At 37.0% G+C, this 23,250-nt stretch overlaps 1 protein-coding gene across 1 annotated transcript in view; it reads left to right on the plus strand.

Annotated features, from left to right (window-relative positions):
- DCTN5-p25 (Dynactin 5, p25 subunit) overlaps positions 1-23,250 on the plus strand; it is a 113,603-nt gene that overhangs the window by 15,674 nt on the left and 74,679 nt on the right. The window contains exon 3 of the mRNA XM_090407284.1: positions 12,867-12,985. Coding sequence (XP_090263410.1) covers positions 12,867-12,985 — 119 coding nt within the window. The remainder of the gene's footprint in view (positions 1-12,866; positions 12,986-23,250) is intronic.

Genomic DNA, 23,250 nt, shown 5'->3' on the forward strand with positions numbered 1-23,250 from the left:
GTTCCCATTGTTATACCGGATTGTTGTTGTCTCATGTGCTGTGACAAACTGTTTTTGTGCTCTGAAGATGCTGGTTAGAATACTAGCATAATATAAGCAATAGGTTAATAAATAGTTATTTTCTTGACTAAACAAACACACGTAATAACCACGGTAATAAGTTTTAATAAGTAAATATTTCATCCTAAGTATCTTAGGACATCATCAGTGCAGTTAATTCAAATAATACTATGAATAACATGCAGTTAGGGCGCATGATTACAATGGAATCCCAATATGCGTGCAGTAGCATGTTATAGAATTAATTTAAAATATATCTGGAGGAGAAAAAAAAATGATTTCTTTAAAATAAGATAACATATATAAAAATTATTTTACACAATTTTGTATGACAATTTCCCATACTTTAGGAATAGCAAGAATGTCATTACGGTTTAGATTTGGTCTGTGAAGTAGGGCTTCAGCACTTTCTTTATATAAATGTTCATGTTTATATAAAAATCTATGTAGAAGTTTAGTCTTTCCTCAGTGGATCCTATGGTTTGGGTTTTCAACTCCGTGTTGTGCGAGGCCAGATTTCTGGGGTTTGATAAGACGGATATGGTGTTGATGTTCCGAAATGCATTTATGAACAGATCTACCTGTCTGTCCATAGTAAGACAATTTACAGGATCATGGAACCTGGTACATGCAGGTAGCATCAGAGGTGAGAGTTTATCTTTAGGAGAAGGTAACAAGTTATAGATCTTACTAATTTTATTAATATTAATCTTATTAATATTACTGGGTAGTGACCTCTTCTCATAATGTAAAACAATATATATACATCTCTTAGGAGCTGGCTTTTACATTATGAGAGAATATTAAAGTTAGTGAGGGAGCTTGCTCCACTTTTACATGGAGTGGCCCTGGTGTTGTACTACCCAAGTGATCAAACTTGGGCCTGCCGATAGTTTTTTCGGCATGAAACTCATGGATTTCGATCCGAGTTTCGTACCGGCTATTAAAACATAAAGGGATTTACCATCCCCCTTTCTATTAACATATTTCGCCGGTGAAATAGCCTTTCGGATTATTAAATTAGTAATTAACATTAAATATAGGAGTACACCACTTCGGCAATTCGATAGTAGAGGTGTGTAAGTACATGTTCACTTAAAACCTTGATGTTCCAGGTCTACCTACTCACTGATGAGACCTCAAAAAAGGTTGAAACCGGTCTGGGTAGTGACCTCTTCTCATAATGTAAAACAATATATATACATCTCTTAGGAGCTGGATTTTACATTATGAGAGAATATTAAAGTTAGTGAGGCAGCTTGCTCCACCTTTGCATGGAGTTGCCCTGGTGTTGTACTACCCAAGTGATCATTTATACTTGGGCCTGCCGATAGTTTTTTCGGCATGAAACTCTATGGATTTCGATCCTAGTTTCGTACCTGGCTATTAAAACATAAAGGGATTTACCATCCCCCTTTCTATAAAGTTATAGATCTGGTTGACTGGTTTGTAGGTAGTAGCAAGTTTGTATTTCTTCATAATTTTTGAAAGATGTTTGGAGATGCCTTTGACATCTCCGAACATCAATCTTGTCTAGGTTGATGTGTCGGGAAGTCACTGATGATTTTTTTGAGTTGTTTTAAGATTGTATCCATTTAGTATGGCTGTATTTTTGATTATTTTCAATTCTTGGTTTAGAGATTCTTCAGAGGAGCAGAATCTGTGTGCTCTGGTTACTAATGATTTAATGATGCCAAATTTTTGAGATGGATGATGAGCAGAAGAATTGTGAATGTAGCGACCTGAAAATGTAGTCTTGCAATAGACAGAAGTGGAGATGGAACCATTTTGTTTTCTTTGGATGTGTAAATCCAGAAAGTAGATACCTTGTGGAGATTCTTTTTCTGGCATAAATTTGATGTGAGGATGAAGAAGGTTTATTTTATCTTGAAACAGGTGTAGTTTCAGAGTGACCCCAGACAGCAAAGACGTCATCAACATATCATAGCCAAATTTTTGGTTTGGGTTTAAACGTGAACATTTTTTCTTCAAGGTATTCTAGAAACAGGTTTGCTAAGTTTGGTGATAAGGGAGACCCCATTGCTGTTCCTTCCTCTTGCTTGTAAATTTTTTCTTTCCAAGTGAATTAACCGGACATAATAACAAATTTGAATGATTCAACAATATCAGATGGAAAATTTTTAGTTAACAATTCTAACGTTTCCTTATGGGGAATATTAATGAAGAGGGAGACAATGTCAAAGCTAATTAGCATGTCAGTTTCCAACAGTTGAATGTCTTTTATTTTTGCATGAAACTGTGAATTTTTAATTTGAAACTGAACAAGTTACTTGATGAAACCACTTCCTTAGATGATGAAAGAATAAAAAAACTTAGAACATACCATGCTAGGCCTCCTAGAATATACGGTTTAACTAAGCTTTACAAGAATAATATTCCACTCAGCCCCGTCGTGGATTCTATTAGCAGTCCGACTGACAAGTTATGAAGATTTTTATCTAACCTTCTCCGTCCTTACATAGGCCACTCACTCTGTTTGATCACATCAAAGTTTTTGTTGCCAAGCTCAAACTTTGGGAGGCACAACTCTCAAAAAAAGATTTAACCCATTTTCAGCTTCTCGCTGAGTCCAATTGTTCGTCTCCTGATGAATACGCTACAAAATTAGCCGTGTTGCGAAGTGAGTTTGAAGAGAGATTTAGATTTTCGTAACCGACAGTCTTCTTTAGATTTATTTTCAATGCCATTCAGTGTCAGTGCTGCCCAAATGCCAGGCTCAGTACAAATGGAGCTGTGTGAACTCCAAAACAACTCTTCTTTGAAAGAAAAATTATTCAGTGTGCCGTTGCTTACATCTTACAAAGACTACATTTCTGAGGATGCATTCCCTAATCTTCGCTGGCATGCTTTGAAGATGTGCACCTTGTTAGGAAGCACATACTTATGTGAGCAGTTCTTCTCCAGAATGAAGCATGTGATGTCCAAAACAAGAACTCAGATTACGGACCAACATCTCGAGAATACTCTGCGCGTAGCGACTTCCAACATTAATGCCAACATCCACAAGCTGGTCAAGGAAAAACATTGCCAAGTTGCCCATTGACATTGTAAAAAATTTAATGTTTTCTTCATTAAATTATCATTTTTCAAGTATTGATTGTATTTACTTATCATGAATCCTACTCCTTCCTACGTTCTTAAAGCTGAGTTTGTTTATTTTTATAGGATTTTTATGTAAAGTATCAAATGCACAGCATTCCTTGTGAATCTAGAAAGCATCTTACAATTCTAAATACTGCAGTATAACTTAGTGGCCATCCACGGGCTTCATTGAAATTTTTAATGCGGCCTGCACTGTCTGAAAGGTTGAAGACCCCTACCTTATATAGATGCACTACCACCTCCACATCAATACATGTCAATGTACTTTTATCATAGCAACAGTATAATGTGCAGTCTTTGAGACATGTGTGATGTATCCACTGTCAACATCACTCCAAGATCCTGATACTCATCAACTGAAGTAGAGCTCCACCAATACAGTATGTAGCCTTATATATCTGTAACCCAAAGTGTAGTACCTTGCATTTATTAACATTAAAACTGCATCCCCACTCATTTGTCCAAGCTAAAGGTCTATTCAAATCTTCCTTTTGAGAATTAACATCAGCACTGTTCCTGATTATTCTACCTAACTTTACATCATCAGCAAACATTTGAAGATCCCCAGTCAATCCACATGAAATATCATTAACAAACAAGTTAAACAGTAGGGGCCCAAGAACAGAATGCCAAGGTACACCAGTGGTCACCTTCTCTTTCTGAGACACAGCTCCATCTTATATAACTTGCTGGTATAGTTTAGAGCTAATCTCCATCCATCTAACCATTATACTAGCTATTCCTATTCTCTGCATCTTGTACACCAGCTTATCATGTGGTAATCCAGCAAATGATTTCAAAGTCAAAGAATATCAATGTATATGATTCTCCCTTATCTAGCACACTTGTTACCTTATCATGAAACACAAGTAAATTGCTAAAACAGGACCTGCTCTTCACAAACCCATGCTGACCATCATAGGGAATCTTATGTTCATCAACCCAATCCTATATTCTTTACCTCTCTGCAAGCATTGTTCAAGAGCAGAAGTTTCCGATTATAGACCAGTCTGTATATCTGCAGTTTTTCCAACACTTTGATCACAGCTGCAGATATACAGACTGGTCTATAATCGGAAACTTCTGCTCTTGAACAGTGCTTGCGGAGAGGTATTATTTTGCCTTCTTTTCTTAGGAACTTTACTCACTGCAAGACTCATTAAATAATCAGGGTTATTTAATAATCCTGATAATAATCAGGATAATAATAATAATAATAATGATTTTGAAATTTGAAGCTAGAATGGCCAAACATGAAAACAGATAAAAAAAATAATGAAACACAACTGATCACTGTTTAGGATGGATAACTCAAAATGAGATTATTAATTTAATGGATAATCAAGTAAGAGAAGAAATCATATATAAAAATCACAGCAGTGATGCTCCCTTCCATATTGTTGGAAGATGGGTGTCTGCTGGTGAATGTCATCATCATCATCATCATCAAATTCCTGCCATGTACCCTCAAGGGGTGTACAGGATATGACAGTACTACATGAAAAAATTACATCATTACTAACTTCCTATCTACAATTTTCCTCCAAATCAGTCTGTTACTTGTCAAGACTCCAACATTATCAGATCTTATATTTCTATCGTCTAAGGCACTTTGTACCGTATCAATCCACCTGTATCTTGGTCTTCCTCTGGGTCGTTTTCCTGCCAACCTGGCAGAGAACACTTGTTTTGCTAATCTTTCCTCTCCCATTCTATTTAAGTGACCATACCATCTGAGATTAGCTCTGCTAACGCATTCCTGGATGCTGACAATGTCAAGTTCTTTCCTAATATCCTCATTTTTAATATGATATTGCCATTGATGCCATCTGTTCACGCCTCTAATCTTTCTCAGGACTCTCATATCTGCGGTCTCTAGTCTTTGGTCAAGTGTTTTACTTCTGACCCAGCTCTCAGATCCATAAGTTAAAATTGGTTTGAACACAGTCTGGTATACAGCTAATTTAGTGTTCCGACTAATTTCTTTCTTATTCCATATGAATTTATTCAATTGACTTCCCACGATACCAGCTTTGCTGATTCTGTTGTCTATTTCTATATTTAGTTTACCATCTTCAGTAAAAATTGTGCCTAAGTAGCTGAAATGTTTTACTTGTTCCACAGGTTCTCCATTCACAACACAGTTGACATTTTCAATGATTCTGCCTATTTTCATTGTCTTTGTCTTTTTATTGCTGACCTTCATACCATATCTATTACAACAGCTATTCAATTTAGTCAGAGAATCTTGCAGACTTGTAGCGGATTTATTTAGAAGTATAACATCATCCGCATAAAGCAAAGAGCTGACATTAACATCTCCAATTTTGATATCAGGTTTAATACCACATTCCTTCATAATGTGATCCATATAGATAATGAATAACAGAGGGGATAATGTACATCCTTGTCTCACACCAGATTTAACATTAAACCATCTTCCTGTACTTCCTTCAATTCTAACTGCTGACTCACAACTCAAATAAAGACTAAGTATTGCTTGATATAATGCCCCATTGACACCATATAACTGCAGCGTATTGAATAGCTTCTCTCTTGGCACCTTGTCATATGCCTTTTCCAAATCGACAAAACTTAAATACAGATCTTTGTTATATTCCCATGCTTTCTCGACTATTTGTCGTAAAGTGAAGATCTGATCCTGACAGCCTCTATTTGGCCTGAATCCAGCTTGTTCTTCACCAAGCTTTTCTTCCACAATTCTTCTCAACCGTTTCTCAAGTATACTTGCATAGATCTTGCCAGGAACACTCAGTAGGGAAATACCTCTGTAATTCTCACATTCAGTTTTATTTCCCTTTTTATATATGGGTACTATGAGAGCTCTACTCCAATCATCGGGAATTCGTCCCTCTGTCCAGGCTTTCTGAACTATGCAGTGCAGCCACTGTAAGACTCTTATACCACCATACTTCAGCATTTCTGGTCGAATATCATCTACTCCTGCTGCCTTTCCACATTTCAAGCCTTTGATGGCTTTTTCTACTTCAAGTATGGATATGTATTCCTGACTGCATGCCTGGTCAGTGTTTTTTATCACTGTGCTGTCATCACTGCTTGTTTCATTTAGCAGTTTTTCAAAGTAATTACTCCATACTTCAAGGATATCTTTTTCTCCTGTTTTCATTTCACCTTTATCATCTCTAATTCCTTTTACAGCACTCTTTCCTCCATTCCTAAGCTTCTTCAACAACCTCCAGAATATTTTGCCACCTTCTTGATATTTATTTATTTTTTTGCTGGTGAATGTATCTATTTAAAATTTAAAAAAAAAATGTAAATCAAAGCAGTCATCCTCCTTTTCCATATTGTTGGGGGGGGGGGGTGATTGCTGGTGAATGAATGTATCTTTATGGCTTCTCTTTGGCATATCCAAATTGCCAGCATCATTACTCTTATGCTTTGGGGTCATTATTAAGTAAATTAGGATTACCTGAACGCAAGCACTATGATATCATGACATTTGATCTGATAATCGAGAACTACTCAGAACTGCATGCAATTTAAAACTTATGAATTATTTAATTGTGAAATTTTCCATTTAATATTTTCCGATGGCTACTAAGTGACTAACAGGTGGGTAGCATATACAATTCACGTCCTCAGTGGGACGGTGCGAGATTTCATCATGCTACTTGGGACGGTGCGAGATTTCATCATGCTACTTAGAACGGAACTCAATTTAAAACTTATGAGTTGTTAATTTCTGGAATTTTCCATTTATTATTTTCAGACTGGAGTTGGCCTCGGATAAGGGCGGGAGGAGACTGCTGTAATAATAATAATATAATCTTCTTCTTCCTAACATGGATTTTAGGCCAAGTGACCTGTTCTGGTCTCATGCCATCTCTTTCTTGGTCTTTCGATTCTTCTTTTTCTACTTATTTTGTATCTGTGTAATATTTTTGGTAGTCTACTGTTGTCTGTTTGATTTAAATATTCTAGCCATTTTTTTTATACTGTCTTATGTAGTAATTATTGGTTTTATTTTCAGGGATTGCAAGATTTCTTCATTTGTTTTGTGGTCTCCCACTTGGTATATCCAGCTGTTTTTCTGAGGAACTTCATTTGTGCTGTTTAAATTCGTTTTTAATTTTTCCTTTTTATGGTCTATGTTTCACTTCCGTATAGTAGAATTGGTTTTTACAAGACATATAGTCTAATTCTTATGTGTTTTTGTACTAGGGATGGCTTAAATATATTATTTATTATTAGTATTATTATTATTACCCCAAGACCTCATGGAGTCAAAGACTCATCTGGGAGGTCCTTTTATCACACACGCATCTCATCATACCATGTTTTAAACACACTCAAACTCCTTGCAGACACCACACTCTCAGGCAAGACATTCCAGTCATTCACAACTCTGCATGAAAAAAACTGCCTCTCATTCCCCTACTCACATCCTCTTTATACAGTTTCCAGGGATGACCTCTGGTTCTCCCCTGATCTCCCACTATTCTCTGTAGAACTTCTCCAAAATTGATCCTATAACAACCCCTTATCAACTTGTAGGTCTCTATTGTATCTCCCCCTCTTCCTCCTGTCCACCAGACTCTGCAAATTACATCTTCTCAATCTTTCCTCATACTCGACATTCCAGAGGTCAGAAACTACCTTAGTCGGTCTCCTTTGAAAACTCGGTGACCAAATCTGGGCACAATAGTCCATGTGTGGCCTAATCAAAGCCTTATACAATGGAACAAAAATCTCTCTACTTCTACACGTCAGTGTCCTCTGCATCATTCCCAGAAGCCTTTGTGTTGTCTTCACAATTTTGGCGATGTGTCCCCTAAATTTTAGATCCTTATCCACTATCACCCCCAGATCTCTTATTTCCTCTACCTCCAACAATATATTTTCACCAAGCATAAATTCTGCATCCCATCTTTGTTTTCCAAATTTTAAAACCTTACATTTTGCAACATTGAACTCACATCCCCATTTCCATGACCAATCACTCAATTTATTCAAGTCTTCTTGTAAGGCCACAACATCTTCACTACTCTTTATGGTTCGTTCCAACTTTGCATCATCTGCAAAGAACTGAATATCTCAATTCAAATCATCACCAATATCATTAATATACAAGTTAAACAGTAATGGCCCTAAAACAGACCCCTGAGGCACTCCACTAGTGACTTCCCTTTTCCTGGAAATCGAACCACCATACACAACTTGTTGATAACTATCAGATAGCCAGTCTCCAATCCAATGCACTAATCTAATATCCAACCCCAACTGTCAACTTATCATGAGGTACTCTATCAAAAGCCTTTGCGAAATTCAAGTATATCACTGTGTATCCTTCTCCTCTGTCCAAGGAAGCAGTCACTTTATTGTAATAAGTAAGTAGATTACTAAAACACGTCCTCCCTTTAGCAAATCCATGCTGTCCATCAAAGATAATACCATTGTTGTCAACCCAACTCTGGATCCTAGTTCTCACAAGCTTCTCCAACAACTTAACCACAATGCCTGACACACAGATAGGCCTATACTCGTGGAAAGGCTTAGACGTTGGTTATGCATTTTCACTATATTATTTCAGGAAATTACAACGTACTAGGATATACATTAAAATAAATTTTAATATATTTCTATATTTCGGCAACGTCACGCTGCCATTTTCAAGAACTTAGGTACAAGATACGTGCACGCAGGCACAGCACAAACAATAAATGAGTAAGAAGAATGAAGCTATTATTTCTCCTAAAGTCCTGATGGTGCCCTCTAGTGGGCGATGTTGGTATTCTTGGGCGATTGGGCTGGAGGTCTTCTGATGAAGGTTTCCCAAATTTGAGGAAGTCTCATGCGGCCAAATTTGTTGAGGTTTGGTTCGTTTCTTAGGGCTGAAGCTGATTCTATGAAAAGCCTTTCATATCTGTATTTGCTACGGTGTATTATCCTGGCTTTTTTCCACCGTATTCTATGGCAGGTATCCAGAGCATGGTCAGCAAGACCAGAGTGGCTGTATTGGTGACACCGGATGTAGTCCTTGTGTTCTGAAATTCTGATATTTGCTGTCCTGCCTGTTTGGCCGAAATAGGACAGCTTACAGCTGCAAGGGACCTGGTACACCCCAGGTAGGTCTAGGGGGGGAGGTTGGTCTTTTGTTGAGCAGGTAAGGGATACCAATTTCTTATATGGTTTGTAACAAGAAGTTATGTTTTTTTATAGGATTTTTGTGATTTTTTTTCTGAGGTGCCTCGGATGTAAGGTATGGTGATGGATTTAGAGTAATCCTTGTTGTGAGGGGGAGGGTTGTGGTTTACTGGTTTAAATATTTTTTGAATTTTTTTTGAGGGGGTAGCCATTGGCTGAGAACGTGTTGAGGATGTGGTTTCGTTCTGTGGTTAGGGCATTGTCATTCGAGCAGATAAGTTTAGCCCTGTTGTGTAGTGTCTTAATGACTCCATATTGTTGTGAGGGGGGGGGGCGATTGTTGGTGAATGTATCTGCCTGTATGGGTGGGTTTTCTATATACTGAGAAAACCAAGGTTCCATCAGGCTGGCGGGTGACCAGTGTGTCTAAGAACGGAATGCAGTTGTTTTTTTCCTCTTCCAGGGTGAATTTGATTCTGGGGTGTTGATTGTTTAAGTGTGTTAAGAAGGAGAGGAGTGCATCAGAGCCATGTGGCCAAATAGCCAATACATCATCTACATAGCGAAGCCAAATGGTTGGTTTTTGTGGAGCAGAGTTCAAGGCTTGCTCTTCAAAAGTCTCCATATAAAAGTTGGCCAAGGGTGGGGAGAGTGGAGAACCCATGGCTGTCCTCTCTATTTGTTTGTAGAATTTTCCTTGCCATAGAAAACCTTACAATCAAACACACTGACATAATGGTCAGTTTTGATGTCTCCTCCTTATTTACGAATGTCCCTCTCAAAGAATCCTTGCAGCTAATCCAAGCTAAATTTCCTCCCGATATCACAGCCCTATTTCAGTTCACAATGAACTCAGGCTACTTTGTTTGGCAAGGAAAATTCTACAAACAAATAGAGGGGACAGCCATGGGTTCTCCACTCTCCCCACCCTTGGCCAACTTTTATATGGAGACTTTTGAAGAGCAAGCCTTGAACTCTGCCCCACAAAAACCAACCATTTGGCTTCGCTATGTAGATGATGTATTCGCTATTTGGCCACATGGCTCTGATGCACTCCTCTCCTTCTTAACACACTTAAACAACCAACACCCCAGAATCAAATTCACCCTGGAAGAGGAAAAAAACAACTGCATTCCGTTCTTAGACACACTGGTCACCCGCCAGCCTGATGGAACCTTGGTTTTCTCAGTATATAGAAAACCCACCCATACAGGCAGATACATTCACCAACAATCGCCCCCCCCCTCACAACAATATGGAGTCATTAAGACACTACACAACAGGGCTAAACTTATCTGCTCGAATGACAATGCCCTAACCACAGAACGAAACCACATCCTCAACACGTTCTCAGCCAATGGCTACCCCCCCAAAAAAAATCCAAAAAATATTAAAACCAGTAAACCATAACCCTCCCCCTCACAACAAGGATTACTCTAAATCCATCACCATACCTTACATCCGAGGCACCTCAGAAAAAAATCACAAAAATCCTATAAAAAAACATAACTTAACTTCTTGTTACAAACCATATAAGAAATTGGTATCCCTTACCTGCTCAACAAAAGACCAACCTCCCCCCCCTAGACCTACCTGGGGTGTACCAGGTCCCTTGCAGCTGTAAGCTGTCCTATTTCGGCCAAACAGGCAGGACAGCAAATATCAGAATTTCAGAACACAAGGACTACATCCGGTGTCACCAATACAGCCACTCTGGTCTTGCTGACCATGCTCTGGATACCTGCCATAGAATACGGTGGAAAAAAGCCAGGATAATACACCGTAGCAAATACAGATATGAAAGGCTTTTCATAGAATCAGCTTCAGCCCTAAGAAACGAACCAAACCTCAACAAATTTGGCCGCATGAGACTTCCTCAAATTTGGGAAACCTTCATCAGAAGACCTCCAGCCCAATCGCCCAAGAATACCAACATCGCCCACTAGAGGGCACCATCAGGACTTTAGGAGAAATAATAGCTTCATTCTTCTTACTCATTTATTGTTTGTGCTGTGCCTGCGTGCACGTATCTTGTACCTAAGTTCTTGAAAATGGCAGCGTGACGTTGCCGAAATATAGAAATATATTAAAATTTATTTTAATGTATATCCTAGTACGTTGTAATTTCCTGAAATAATATAGTGAAGATAGGCCTATAGTTTGATTCTTGAGTTTGATCACCTCCTTTATGAAGTGGCACAATCTTGCCCTCCTTCCACTCTTTAGGAACTTGACCAAGTGCAAGACTCGTATTAAAAAAATGTGTCAAGGCAGGTGTTAACTCTCTGGCACATTCCTTCAGAATACGTGGTGATATATTATCAAGTCCCACAGCCTTATTTACATCTAGTTTACTCAACTCCCCAAACACCTCTTGCTCACTTACAGTCAGTCTCTCCTCCCCATCATCAGCTGCTCTCAATCTCTCCATGAAGTCACATTCACAAGATTGAAAGAGCTTTATGAACTGCTCATTAAGTATCTCCACCACACATTCTGCAACAGCTGACTTTATACCATTTCCTCCAATCAATGTTATCCTTCCATAATCATTCTTTCTTTTGCTGGCTACATATTGAAAGAACTCCCTAGGATTCTTTTTGACTTCATTAGCTAACTGCCGTTCATACCTCTCTTTAGCTACTCTCACCAACCAAGTCACCCTCCTTGCCTGGTCTTTTTAGACCTCGTGAAATTGGTTATTTCCACTTCTCTTATGCTGCCTCCACAATGCCCTTTTTCTCTGTATCGCATGCTTAAAATCTTTATTCATCCATCTCACACCTACCTTATTTAACCTTCTCACCCTTGGAATACATTTAGACATTGCATCTACTAGATAGTTTTTGAAAATCTCCCAAGCTGCACGGATATCTTTTCCAGCTAACTCCTCATTCCATTCTACACCCTCAAGCTGTCTCCTAAGCTATTCATAATCACCCACCTTCCTTGTAGTTCCACATATACCCTTTTCTTACAGAGGTCCTCACTGCTGGCAACCACCCAGGTAATCACCTCATGGTCACTCTCTCACCAATTGGTGGATGATTTGACACCTCATTTATAATTATATCCTCTGATGAGATGACCAAATCCAATACCCTTAATCCTTGTGTGCCATTATTATGCAATTTACTTTGACAAAGTTTGATATTTTAGTGTCTATGTCTTTTTCCTAATATAATATAATAATAATAATAATATTCATGCAACTGTGGATGAGTTTAATCTTCTGGTTTCAAGATTGAATCATAAACATTTTTCTATCTCAGATTTCTAGTACTCCAAGAGAGGATAGCTATTTCAGAAGATTTATGAAAATTCAGCTAGACTAGAAACTAAATGCTTACATTTTTATAGCAAGTCTTTCAGTTTCTGTGATTTTTGTAAAATGTGAAAAAAGACTGAGTTAAATCTTACTTAATTAAGATAGATTATGTAAAAATCACATTAATAGTAAAAGTGTATTTTATTTTGGGGATTAACGAAAATGTCACTGATTACAAACTAAGATTTTATGGAATTGAGATTAAAATACGTGTAATTAATTTCAGACTATCATTCAAGCTGACTGCATTATACGAGGAGATCTTGCTAATGTTCGAATTGGCCGCCACTGTGTCATAAGTAGGCGAGCAGTCATTAGACCTCCTTTCAAGAAATTCAGCAAAGGGTATGATGTCATTTTATTGTAATTATCATCATCATCTTCATCATCATATACTCTCGGGGGGGGGTGTACTGTATCTTATGATAATACTACATGTAAAGTTACATCATTACAACTTTGTATCAACAATTTTCCTCTAGATTAGCCTGTCATCTGTTAATCTGATAATATTGAAATGTTAATTGAAATTAACATTTCAATATTATCAGACCTTACATTTCTGTCTTCTAAGGCAGTGCTTCCCAAACTGTGGGCCGCGGCCCCCTTGGGAGCCGTAGGTTTTGTTGAGGGGAGCTGTGAAATAATGAAAACAAATTTAAAATCTTTTAAGACTAAGTAGATTTTTTTTATCTTAAAAGAAATGTATTTAATTTTTAACTACAAAGATAATAAGCCAAAAGGCTATTTTACCGGCGAATTTGTTAATTAAGAGGGAAATGTTAAATCCCGTTTTATTTTATAGCCGGGTACAAAACTCGGGTCGAAATCCATCAACATCCAAAGAGTTTCAATGCCGAAAAAACTATCGGCGGAACCAAGTGTAAATGATCACTTGGATAGTACAACACCAGGGCAACTCCATGCAAAGGTGGAGCAAGATCCCTCACTAACTTGCTCCACCTTTTCATGGAGTTGCTCCACCTTTTCTTGCCATCCTTGCAAAGAACACCTGTTTAACCAATCTTTCCTCTCTTGTTCTGTTTAAGTGCCATACCAACTGATATTAGGTCTACTAACATATTCCTGAATGTTAACAATGCAGGTTCTTACCTAATATCCTCATTTTTAATGTGATACTGCCATTGATACCATCTATTCACTCCACTATTCTTTCTCAGAACTCTCATATCAGAGGTCTCCACTCTTTGATTAAGTGTTTTATTTCTAACCTAGCACTCAGATCCATAAATTAAACTTGGTTTAAACACTGTCTTATATATAGCTAGTTTGGTGTTTTAACTAATCTTTCTATTATTCCATATACATTTATTCAGTAGACTTCCTAACATACCAGCTTTGCTAATTCTGCTATATATTTTCAAATTTAATTTGCCATATTCACTAAAAAGTGTGCCTAAATACCTGAAATGTTTTACTTGTTCGTAGGTTCTCCATTCAGAAAGCTGTTGATGTTTTCAATGTTTCTACCTATTTTCATTGTCTTTGTCTTTTTAAATGCTGATTTTCATACCAAATTTATTATAGCAGTTATTCAGTTTGGTCAGGGAATCCTGCAGACTTGTCCTGGATTTATTTAAAAGTGTAACATTGTTTGCATAAAGTAAAGGACTGAGATTAACATCTCCAATTTTGATATCAGGTTTAGTACTACTTTCTTTGATAATATTTTTTTTATTTTGTATCCAAACACAAGTGGTACAGTAGTAAGTAATTGGTATAACATTTACAAATTAGGATACATTACAAATGAGAAGAGCTTAAATTTAATAGGTAAATTATACAGGGAATAATAGGTAAAATATGAAGGAAAAAGAAACTATATGTAAGTTATATACAAATAAATATGGTCAGATATTCCTCCATTATATTGTGCAATCAACTCCTTTTTCTGTGCACAATATGAGATCCTCTTTTGTGCAAGGCAATTGAAGAAGGACAAGAAAGAAGGTGTTCCATGGACTGGGTAGCCCCATTTGATGAGGTTTTGTTTGCAGCATCCTGTTCTTTGTAGTGTTCTTTCATAATATGATCGATATAGATGATGAATAACTGCCGATAATGTACACCTTTGTTGCACACCTGATTTTACCTCAAACCATCTTCCCATACCTCCTTCAATTCTAACTGCTTACTTACAGCTCAAATTTGGAGTAAAGTGGATGACAAACAATATTATGCAGGAATTACATGCAAAAAAGAGGCTATGGAAGAGATATAAGGAGACAGATGAAGAGAAGATGCATGAAGAATATAAGACACAGGCCAGAAGAGTGACTAGTGTGGTAAGGAAAGCGAAACTGGAATATGAGAAGAGACTGGCCCTAAGATCCAAAGAAAATCCTAGGGAATTTTTTAGCTATGTGGCCAATAGGAGGAGAATTGACTGTGGAAGAATGATATTGTGGGATAAAAATGGGAATAGAGTGACTGAGGCAGAGGACATAGTGGAATTGTTCAATGAACACTTTATTGGAGTATTTCATCCTGGAGGAGTCAGTTTTAATACTAGAGGGATAGGGCAGGTTCGAGGTTTAGAGGTACAGGAGGAGAGTGTGTTTCAGATACTGAGTACTCTGGATGTCAGTAAAGCTTTGGGACTGGATGGTATTTCACAATGAGTTTTGAGAGAATGTGCAAGGGAACTGACAGCTCCTTTGATCTGGCTTTTCAATAAAAGTCTGGTGATGGGAAAGGTGCCCAGGGAATGGAAGGAAGGTAAGATAGTGCCATTGCATAAGGGTGGTAACAGACTGGAAGTGTCTAATTATAGGCCAGTTTGTCTGTCATCAGTAGTTGTTAAGATCTTGGAGAAAGTAGTGAGGGACTGTATACAGCATTGGGCAGATGAGGGTAATGTTATCTGTGAGAGTCAACATGGATTTGTGAAAGGGCACTCTTGTTTTAGCAATATGCTAGCCTTTTATAATAAAGTTACAAGAACATTAGATGAGGGAAAGGCATATACTGCAATTTTCTTAGATTTAGCAAAGGCATTTGACAGGGTGCCACATGATAAGCTGATATTTAAGTTGCAGCACATGGGGTCTGTCTGGATGTCAGATTGGTCAACTGGATTCAGGATTGGCTGTCTGATAGGTATCAGAGAGTTGTGTATGATGGAGCAGTTTCAAGGAGGCAGGGGGTTACAAGTGGGGTCCTGCAGGGCTCAGTACTAGGACCTATGTTGTTTAACCTTTATATCAATGACATTGCAAGGGGATATTCAGTTGTTTGAGGATGATGCGAAGCTGGGCAGGATTATTAGTAATAGTGCAGATGTGGTAGCCCTGCAAGAGGATTGAATAAGCTAGATAGATGGGCAAATGAATGGGGGGTGTCAGTTTAATGCAACAAAATGTAAGGTCTTGAGGTTTGGGAAACATCGATGGGATGCTGCATACTCTATGGGAGGAGTTATACTGGAGGAAGTAGGGGAGACAAGAGATCTGGGGTTGATGATTGATAGAAACCTGAAATTTAGGGGACATATTGCAAAGGTGGTGAAGGTAACACAGAGGATTGTTGCAATTATGAGAAGGACACTGACCTGCAGATATAAAAGGTTATCATTCCGTTGTATAACTCTCTGATCAGACCACACTTAGACTATTGTTCTCAGATTTGGTCCCCAGGATTTGAAGGGGATAAATTAACTGTGGAAAAGATACAAAGACTGATGACAATGATGGTTTCAGGACTGTACAATTTTGGTTATGAGGATCGGCTGAGGGAATGTGTACTACAGAGTTTGGTGGAGAGAAGGAGAGGTGATATGATTGAGACTTTTAAACTGTTGAGAGGTGGTTACAGGGTTGATACTGAGGAGCTCTTTCGCTTGGTTGAACAGCAGGAAGGAGTGATGACAAGAGGCCATCCCTGGAAGTTACGAAAGGAAACTGTGAGCAGGAGGGTGAGGAGTGGTTTCTTTGCATGGAGGGTGGTTGAACTGTGGAATGCATTGCTGGATGGAGTGGTGAGAGCGAGAACGGTCAATGAGTTTAAGGAGTGGTATGATAGACTTTGTATTTCTTAGGGGGACCTCCCCCTCGATGAGTCTTGACAGACTTTATGTTCTTAGGAAGGACCTCCCACGATGAGTCTTTTGACTCCATGGAGGCCTGAATAATAATAATAATAAATACAGACTATGTATTGCTAGATATAATGTCCCATTTACACCAGATAACTGTAGTATTTTGAACGGCTTTCTTCTTGGCAACTTATCATATTCATTTTCCAGATCAATAAAACAAATCCTTATTATATTCCCATGATTTCTCAACTAGAAAGTGAAAATCTGATACTTACAACCTTTGTTTGGCTTGAACCTAGCTTCTCCTTAACCATATTCCTTTTCGAGATCTATAAAACAGATCCTTGTTATATTCCCGTGATTTCTCAACTATTTGTCTTAAAGTGAAAATCTGATACAACCTCTGTTTGGCTCGAACCTAGCTTCTCCTCCACAATTTTACTTAGCTGTTTCTCAAGAATACTTGCATTAATCTTACCAGGAACACTCACTAGAGAAATTCCTCTGTAATTCTCACATTCATCTTTATTCCAGATGAATAAATAATTCAAAAACATCTGACCAGGTTTTTTGAATTATACTGTGTATCCACTGTAAAACTTTTATACCTCCATATTTGGGCATTTCTGGTTGAATATCATCCACTTCAGCTACCTTTCCACATTTCAGGTTTGTGATAGCTTTTTCTACTTCAAGTATACAGATATATATTCCAGATCGCATTCCTGGTGAGTGTTTTCTACCACCATACTGCCGCTGCTTGTTTCATTTAGCAATATTTTGAAGTAATTATTCCATACATCAAGAATATCTTTATCCTCAATATTAATTTCTCCTTTATCATCTCTGATTCCTTTTACAGTACTTTTTCCTTCATTTTTGAGCTTTTTCAATAACCTCCAGAATAATTTGCCACCTTCCTGATATTTATTTATACATTCTTACCAAAGTCTTCCCATGACTTTTGTTTAGCTAGTTTTACACAGTGTTTAGCTTTTTTTACATTTTTCTGTATATTCCCTAAGAGCACAAGCTGACTTGTATGCCATGAACTTTTGATATGCTTTCTTCTTTTCCTTGACTTTTTAACTTCCCGGATTTTTCTTTCCTTGCAGATTACCCCACCATATGCCTCTTTGGCTGTATCAATCCGAGTTTTCTTTAAGGTTTGCCACTGAATCTCCAAGGTTTGGTTCTTGTTTTCAAACTCTTTCAGTTTTCTTGAGTGATGTTTGTGTATTTGAGTTTACAGTTCACATCTGATTGCTGTTCAACTTTGATTAATTTCAAAACTTTCTTACACATCTTTCTTTTCAATATGAAGTTCAATTTTATGATGCCCAACACTGAATGGTCATCACTTTCTATTTCAGATACTTTATATATTTTTGTGTCCTTAGCCAGTGGGAAAACATCACTGTCAACAATAGCATAGTCAGTAAGACTTTTTTTTATACTTTGCTTCTTCTCTCCACATAAATTTTAATAATAATAATGTTTTTTGTTTTGTCTTTATATTTATTCCATACTATATGGGAAAAATTGATGCAAAAAATTTTGAAATTTTGTACATATCAACTGAGCTTTGTGACATAATTGTTATTTTGTGCTAGGGTAGCTGGGAATGTTGCATGCTAGAATAGGGATATGAAAAAACTTCAAATGAACGATCTAGATCCATTAATTTCACATTATTGTTAATATATATTAAGTAGCAAATATTGTATTTTCTTTCATTTCTGTCAGAGTATGTTTCATTTACACTAGTGTTTCACAAATCTTTTGTTTTCACAAGCTTCAGTATGCCACCATTTTCCTACTAAAATGCTGGCACTTCCATATTGAAGTTGGACATGGCTAGTTTAACTTTGACTTAACTTGTTAATTCCAGGTTTACTCACAAAGGGTTGCTAACATATAACACATTCAGTACTCATTAATCTTGCTCTAGAGTCAAAATGAGGTTGATTTTTCAAGCTGTTTCAAGCTTAATAAACAATGTCACTCTCACATTGGGCACTGAAAATTGAGAATTATGGTATACATATCTAATTCTTTCTAAAGGTGCTCTGTAAAGTATAATTGGGTACTACTTTTAATTGGGTGCTTTCTGTTTTTAAAACCATGCCACAAACAATATGACATGGACATTATGGGGGTGGGGTAATAGTCCCAGGAAAGGATGGTAAGCTACACATGGCACTAGTGTGCAGTAGGTTTTTCAGCATCACATGTAAGAAATTAATATTAAAAATAAATAAACTAAAAACAAAGTTTACTGAGTGTGAATCCCACTCACAAAAAGTTGTAAATCTATCAATCAGAAGTACAGTGAGTAGGCTGAAGATTACTTCAGTAGCTCAACTCTAGAGATCAGACATGGAATTTTTTCAGGCCACTTCAAATCTCCAGTAAACAGGAGAGTCTCAGAATGAGTGATGAAACTCATATACCATCTAAAGACATTCACAAACATCCATTCTGCAGTGGATTTGAACTCATGGCCTGTATTTCCAAGAATATATCTGCATTAGGAAAAGAACTATTGAAAAGAAAATATACAAAAAGAATAACCTTTTTGAAATGCTGCAGGAGAACACAGTTAATTCTAACTTGCTGCAAAATTAAAGAGATTTTTCATTCTCCTTAAACATGTTTCATATATAGCTGTGCAAGTTTTTCATTACTCTCATTAATCAGATCCATGAAAGCAACTTTTTTTTAGCAGTCACAGTGGTGATTCTATTACAATGGAATTATCCTATGTTTTATCTGTTGAAGCATATGATGCAGTCTTTAAGATTTCATCTGACACTGGAAAAAAGTGTTCATGATAGTTAAATAATGACGTATTCAGAAATTTCAGTCTCTGTTGAATAAGCTTATTCCACTTAACAACCATGTTGACTCCTCAGGAACTGTCATTAACATTTTGGCCTGTCCTGTATCCAGTGATGAAATCTCAGTATTATCAAAAGGGTTAGATTATGCTATATCTCCAAAAACCATTCCTGTTATGAAATTTATGGTTAGTATAGATAAATGCCTTTGTAACCTCCCATATTCTCTAGCTAGTAAAATTATATTTCCATCAGTGTATGTTTTATTTAAATTGGTATCTCCTCACAGAGCAATCTATCTAAAAATAATTTTCAGATATTATTGTCTCTAAAACATAATATGAACATAAGCCAACAAAGGTTGCACCGTTGTTGTTTGTGATAAAAGCAATTACTTTAGGAAACTTAGTCTTCTACTTTGAGATCACACTACTTACAGATGCACTGATAGAGACCTGACTCAAACGCAAATTAATAAACTCATTAGTCTCCTACATGAATCGTTACTGGGATGAAGAAACCTTACAACCCACAGATCTTTTAATAAGTTTTGATGTAGTTTCACTCTTCACAAACATCCCTCTGGCTGATACAATTAAATTTCTACATAATGATTTTCCTCCCAATATTGTAAAATTTTTCGACTTTGTCATTAATTAAGGCTACTTCAGTTGTTAAAAACGAATTGTACAAGCAGATAGAAGGAACAGCTGTGGGATCTTCCATTTTCCTTACAATTATTATTATTTATTATATCATGGAACATTTTGAACAACATATTCATAACTTTTTTTTTGTCCAATCTCCATGAATTTCTTGAGAAAATTAATTCAGTAAATCCAAGAATCAGATTTACAGTTGAATTAAAAGATAACAACCATCTTCCTTTTCTGAACGTTCTCATTCTCTGTAAACCTACAGTTCTTTGTATACTGAAAACCAACTCATACTAGTAAATACATTAATGCTACTTCACATCATCACCTCCTTTCAGAAATACTGTTTAATTAAATCTTTAGTTGACAGAGCTCATAAAATTTGTTCAACTATACTCTTCTAAAAAAATTAATTGTCTACTATCAAAGCTACCTTCATCTCTAATGGGTTATAATATTGATAAAATAATTAATAATTATGGCCTTTATCTTAATCCTCTTCGAGAAGAAGTTTGTAGAATTTCTCTTCCATGTGTTCAAGGACTGTCAGAAAAAATACTAAGACTTCTTCATCAGATTGATCTGAAGTCTCTTTTCATCCAGTTCTTAAACTAAATACCTTCCTTGTCTCTCCAAAAGACAAATACCCTCCACTCTTTTATCCTGGATAACAGCCTGTGTTATTATTGACAGACTGATCATTCTTCTCAAATTTGTTCTTGAAGAACATCAAGAATATATTTTACTTCAAAAGCCTGATAAATCTGGTTTAGCTAGTCGCACTTTGTCTACTAAGCATAGAATGCAGTGGGATAACACTAAAGTTCTACACAAAAGTTATTTTTTCTGGAAAGATGGTATAAAGAAAGCTGCAAAGCACTCATTCACAATCCTATTTTCCAAAAATGATTGCATCAAATATCTCAATTTTGGGAAGTTATCCTAATAATATCCATCATTCATCTGTTTCATAAAAATAAAAAATTGTAATTAAGTAATTATTTAAATTTGAAATTTTATTTTTATTTTATTTTTATTTTATTTTATTCATTGAAATTTATTAATGTAGATGTAGTTATCCTCCTGAAGTAGATATGTAATGTGTAATGTCATGCATATGTAATATCATGCGCATTCAATTTAATTGTTGTTCGTTTTAATGTTTATCTCTTCCTACTGTATAAAATGACTATGAAACATAGCCGAAAATTCTACAGAAATAAATCATAAATGAATGTTAAGTGACATCTGTATTTATTTATTATTATTTATAATGTCATACATTCTTTCCATTCCTGTGGGACTTTTCCTGAGCTGAGACTCAAATTATACAAACATGTCAAGGATTGAGCGAATTCAGATGAACATTCCTTTACTATATGCTGAATCCCATCTGTTGTTATTTTTGAATTCTTATCCAGGTGAGCAACATCTCTAGAACCTCATACCTTTAGCTCTTCATCCGCTATAGTGGTAGCACTGTGCACTCCGTTACATACATCTGGTTGATAGATCTTAGTGAAGTGAGCACTCATTTGAATTTTTGACCATTCTTCCCGTAGGCATGTAATGGAGCTGATGTCCTTTGACCTCACCAAAAATTCCAGTTCATTTCACAGAAATTCAATAATGTTGAGATCAGGGCTCTGTGGAGGGCCAGCCAATGTAGTGACCTTCATGTTCACAAACCATGCAGTTACAGTAGCAGCCATATGACACGGTGCGTTGTCTTGCTAAAAGAGACAATAGCCAGTTCTGTAGAAATGCCACAAAGTAAGAAGCATTGCATCGTTCAGGTCCAGAATGTTTAGATACCTCTTGGAGTTCAGTGTTTGTAGCACCACAAACAGAGGTCAAAGGCCAAACCAGAAAAAACAGGATCACACCACCACCATCTCTGAATTTCGTAGTTGGTTGTTTACTCACTCTGGTAAGAGAAGTTCACCTGGAATCCACCACATCCATCCATCTGCTCAGTAGAGGGTGTGTATGTGATTCATTGCTCCTTACACGGCTTTTCAAGTTTCCAATTCCCACTTTACATGCTCTTTTTGCACACCACTGATGACGATGTTGCATGTTGGTTTGGGTAATGTGAGGTTTTCATATTGTAGTCCTACTATGGAAACCCATGTTGTGGGCTTCAGTTCTGAATGTTTTTATGCAGATTTGTGTTCCATTCCTTGCCTGGAACTCTGCATTCAACATGTCAGCTGAATGGCGGTTTTTACATATTAGTCTTTGTAGCACCCTATGGTCATATTCAGTGAGTGTGGTGGGTTTGTCCACCATGCACAGACACAAACACTTGCAGTTGACTCCTTGCGCTTCCCTCTCAGCATAGTATCACCGATTATTGATCTGGGATCGTCCAGTTTGTCAACTGTTTGCTGAACAGATAGGCCTGCAACATGGCATCCTATCACAATGCCTCTTTCAAACTCCATCAGTTCTCCTCTTACAACCATTTCACCCAAATTCAGTTGGTTGCACTGACTTGGGAGCAACATATTCCTCCACTTTATACTGGCTACAAACACATAATTCGTTACTTGGCTTGATGCATGCCCATGAGGATGTCCATTGACTTCTTTACAAGCAGTGCATAATGCAATGAAAATAGCAGTTTTTATTATTAAACAACAGTTTCATGCTTCCAGTATTTCATCTCTGTCCCAGAGACATCTTTAGTGACACGATGACAGTTGTAACAACACACATGTGCCCAAAGTAAAGTGGAACTCAGTAGATTAAAGTCAAAGAAAGGTTATCATTTGAAAGGCATTTTATTAAGGTTTCTAAAAAGACCAGGCTAGTCTTAAGGTCTTTTTTTCATGTAAAAATGGATTCTTGGATATTGATTGCTTGGATGCTCATTTGTTCCTGAAGCCAAATTGAATACACAGTATGCTTTTCAAAACTCTCTGTGTAAAAGTGTGGACAAGGATTTGTTTCCTTGGATTTGTCAAATGAGTGGGAGGAATGGCATTTATTATCATTAGTAAAGATTGAGAGTAGGTTGTTTATGTATAGGAGAAAGAGTGTAGGTTGTAGAAT

This window comes from Typopeltis vanoorti, chromosome 17 (genome assembly GCF_054136105.1).
Source record: "Typopeltis vanoorti isolate ZY-2024b chromosome 17, IOZ_Tvanoo_1.0, whole genome shotgun sequence".
NCBI lineage: Eukaryota > Metazoa > Arthropoda > Arachnida > Uropygi > Thelyphonidae > Typopeltis > Typopeltis vanoorti.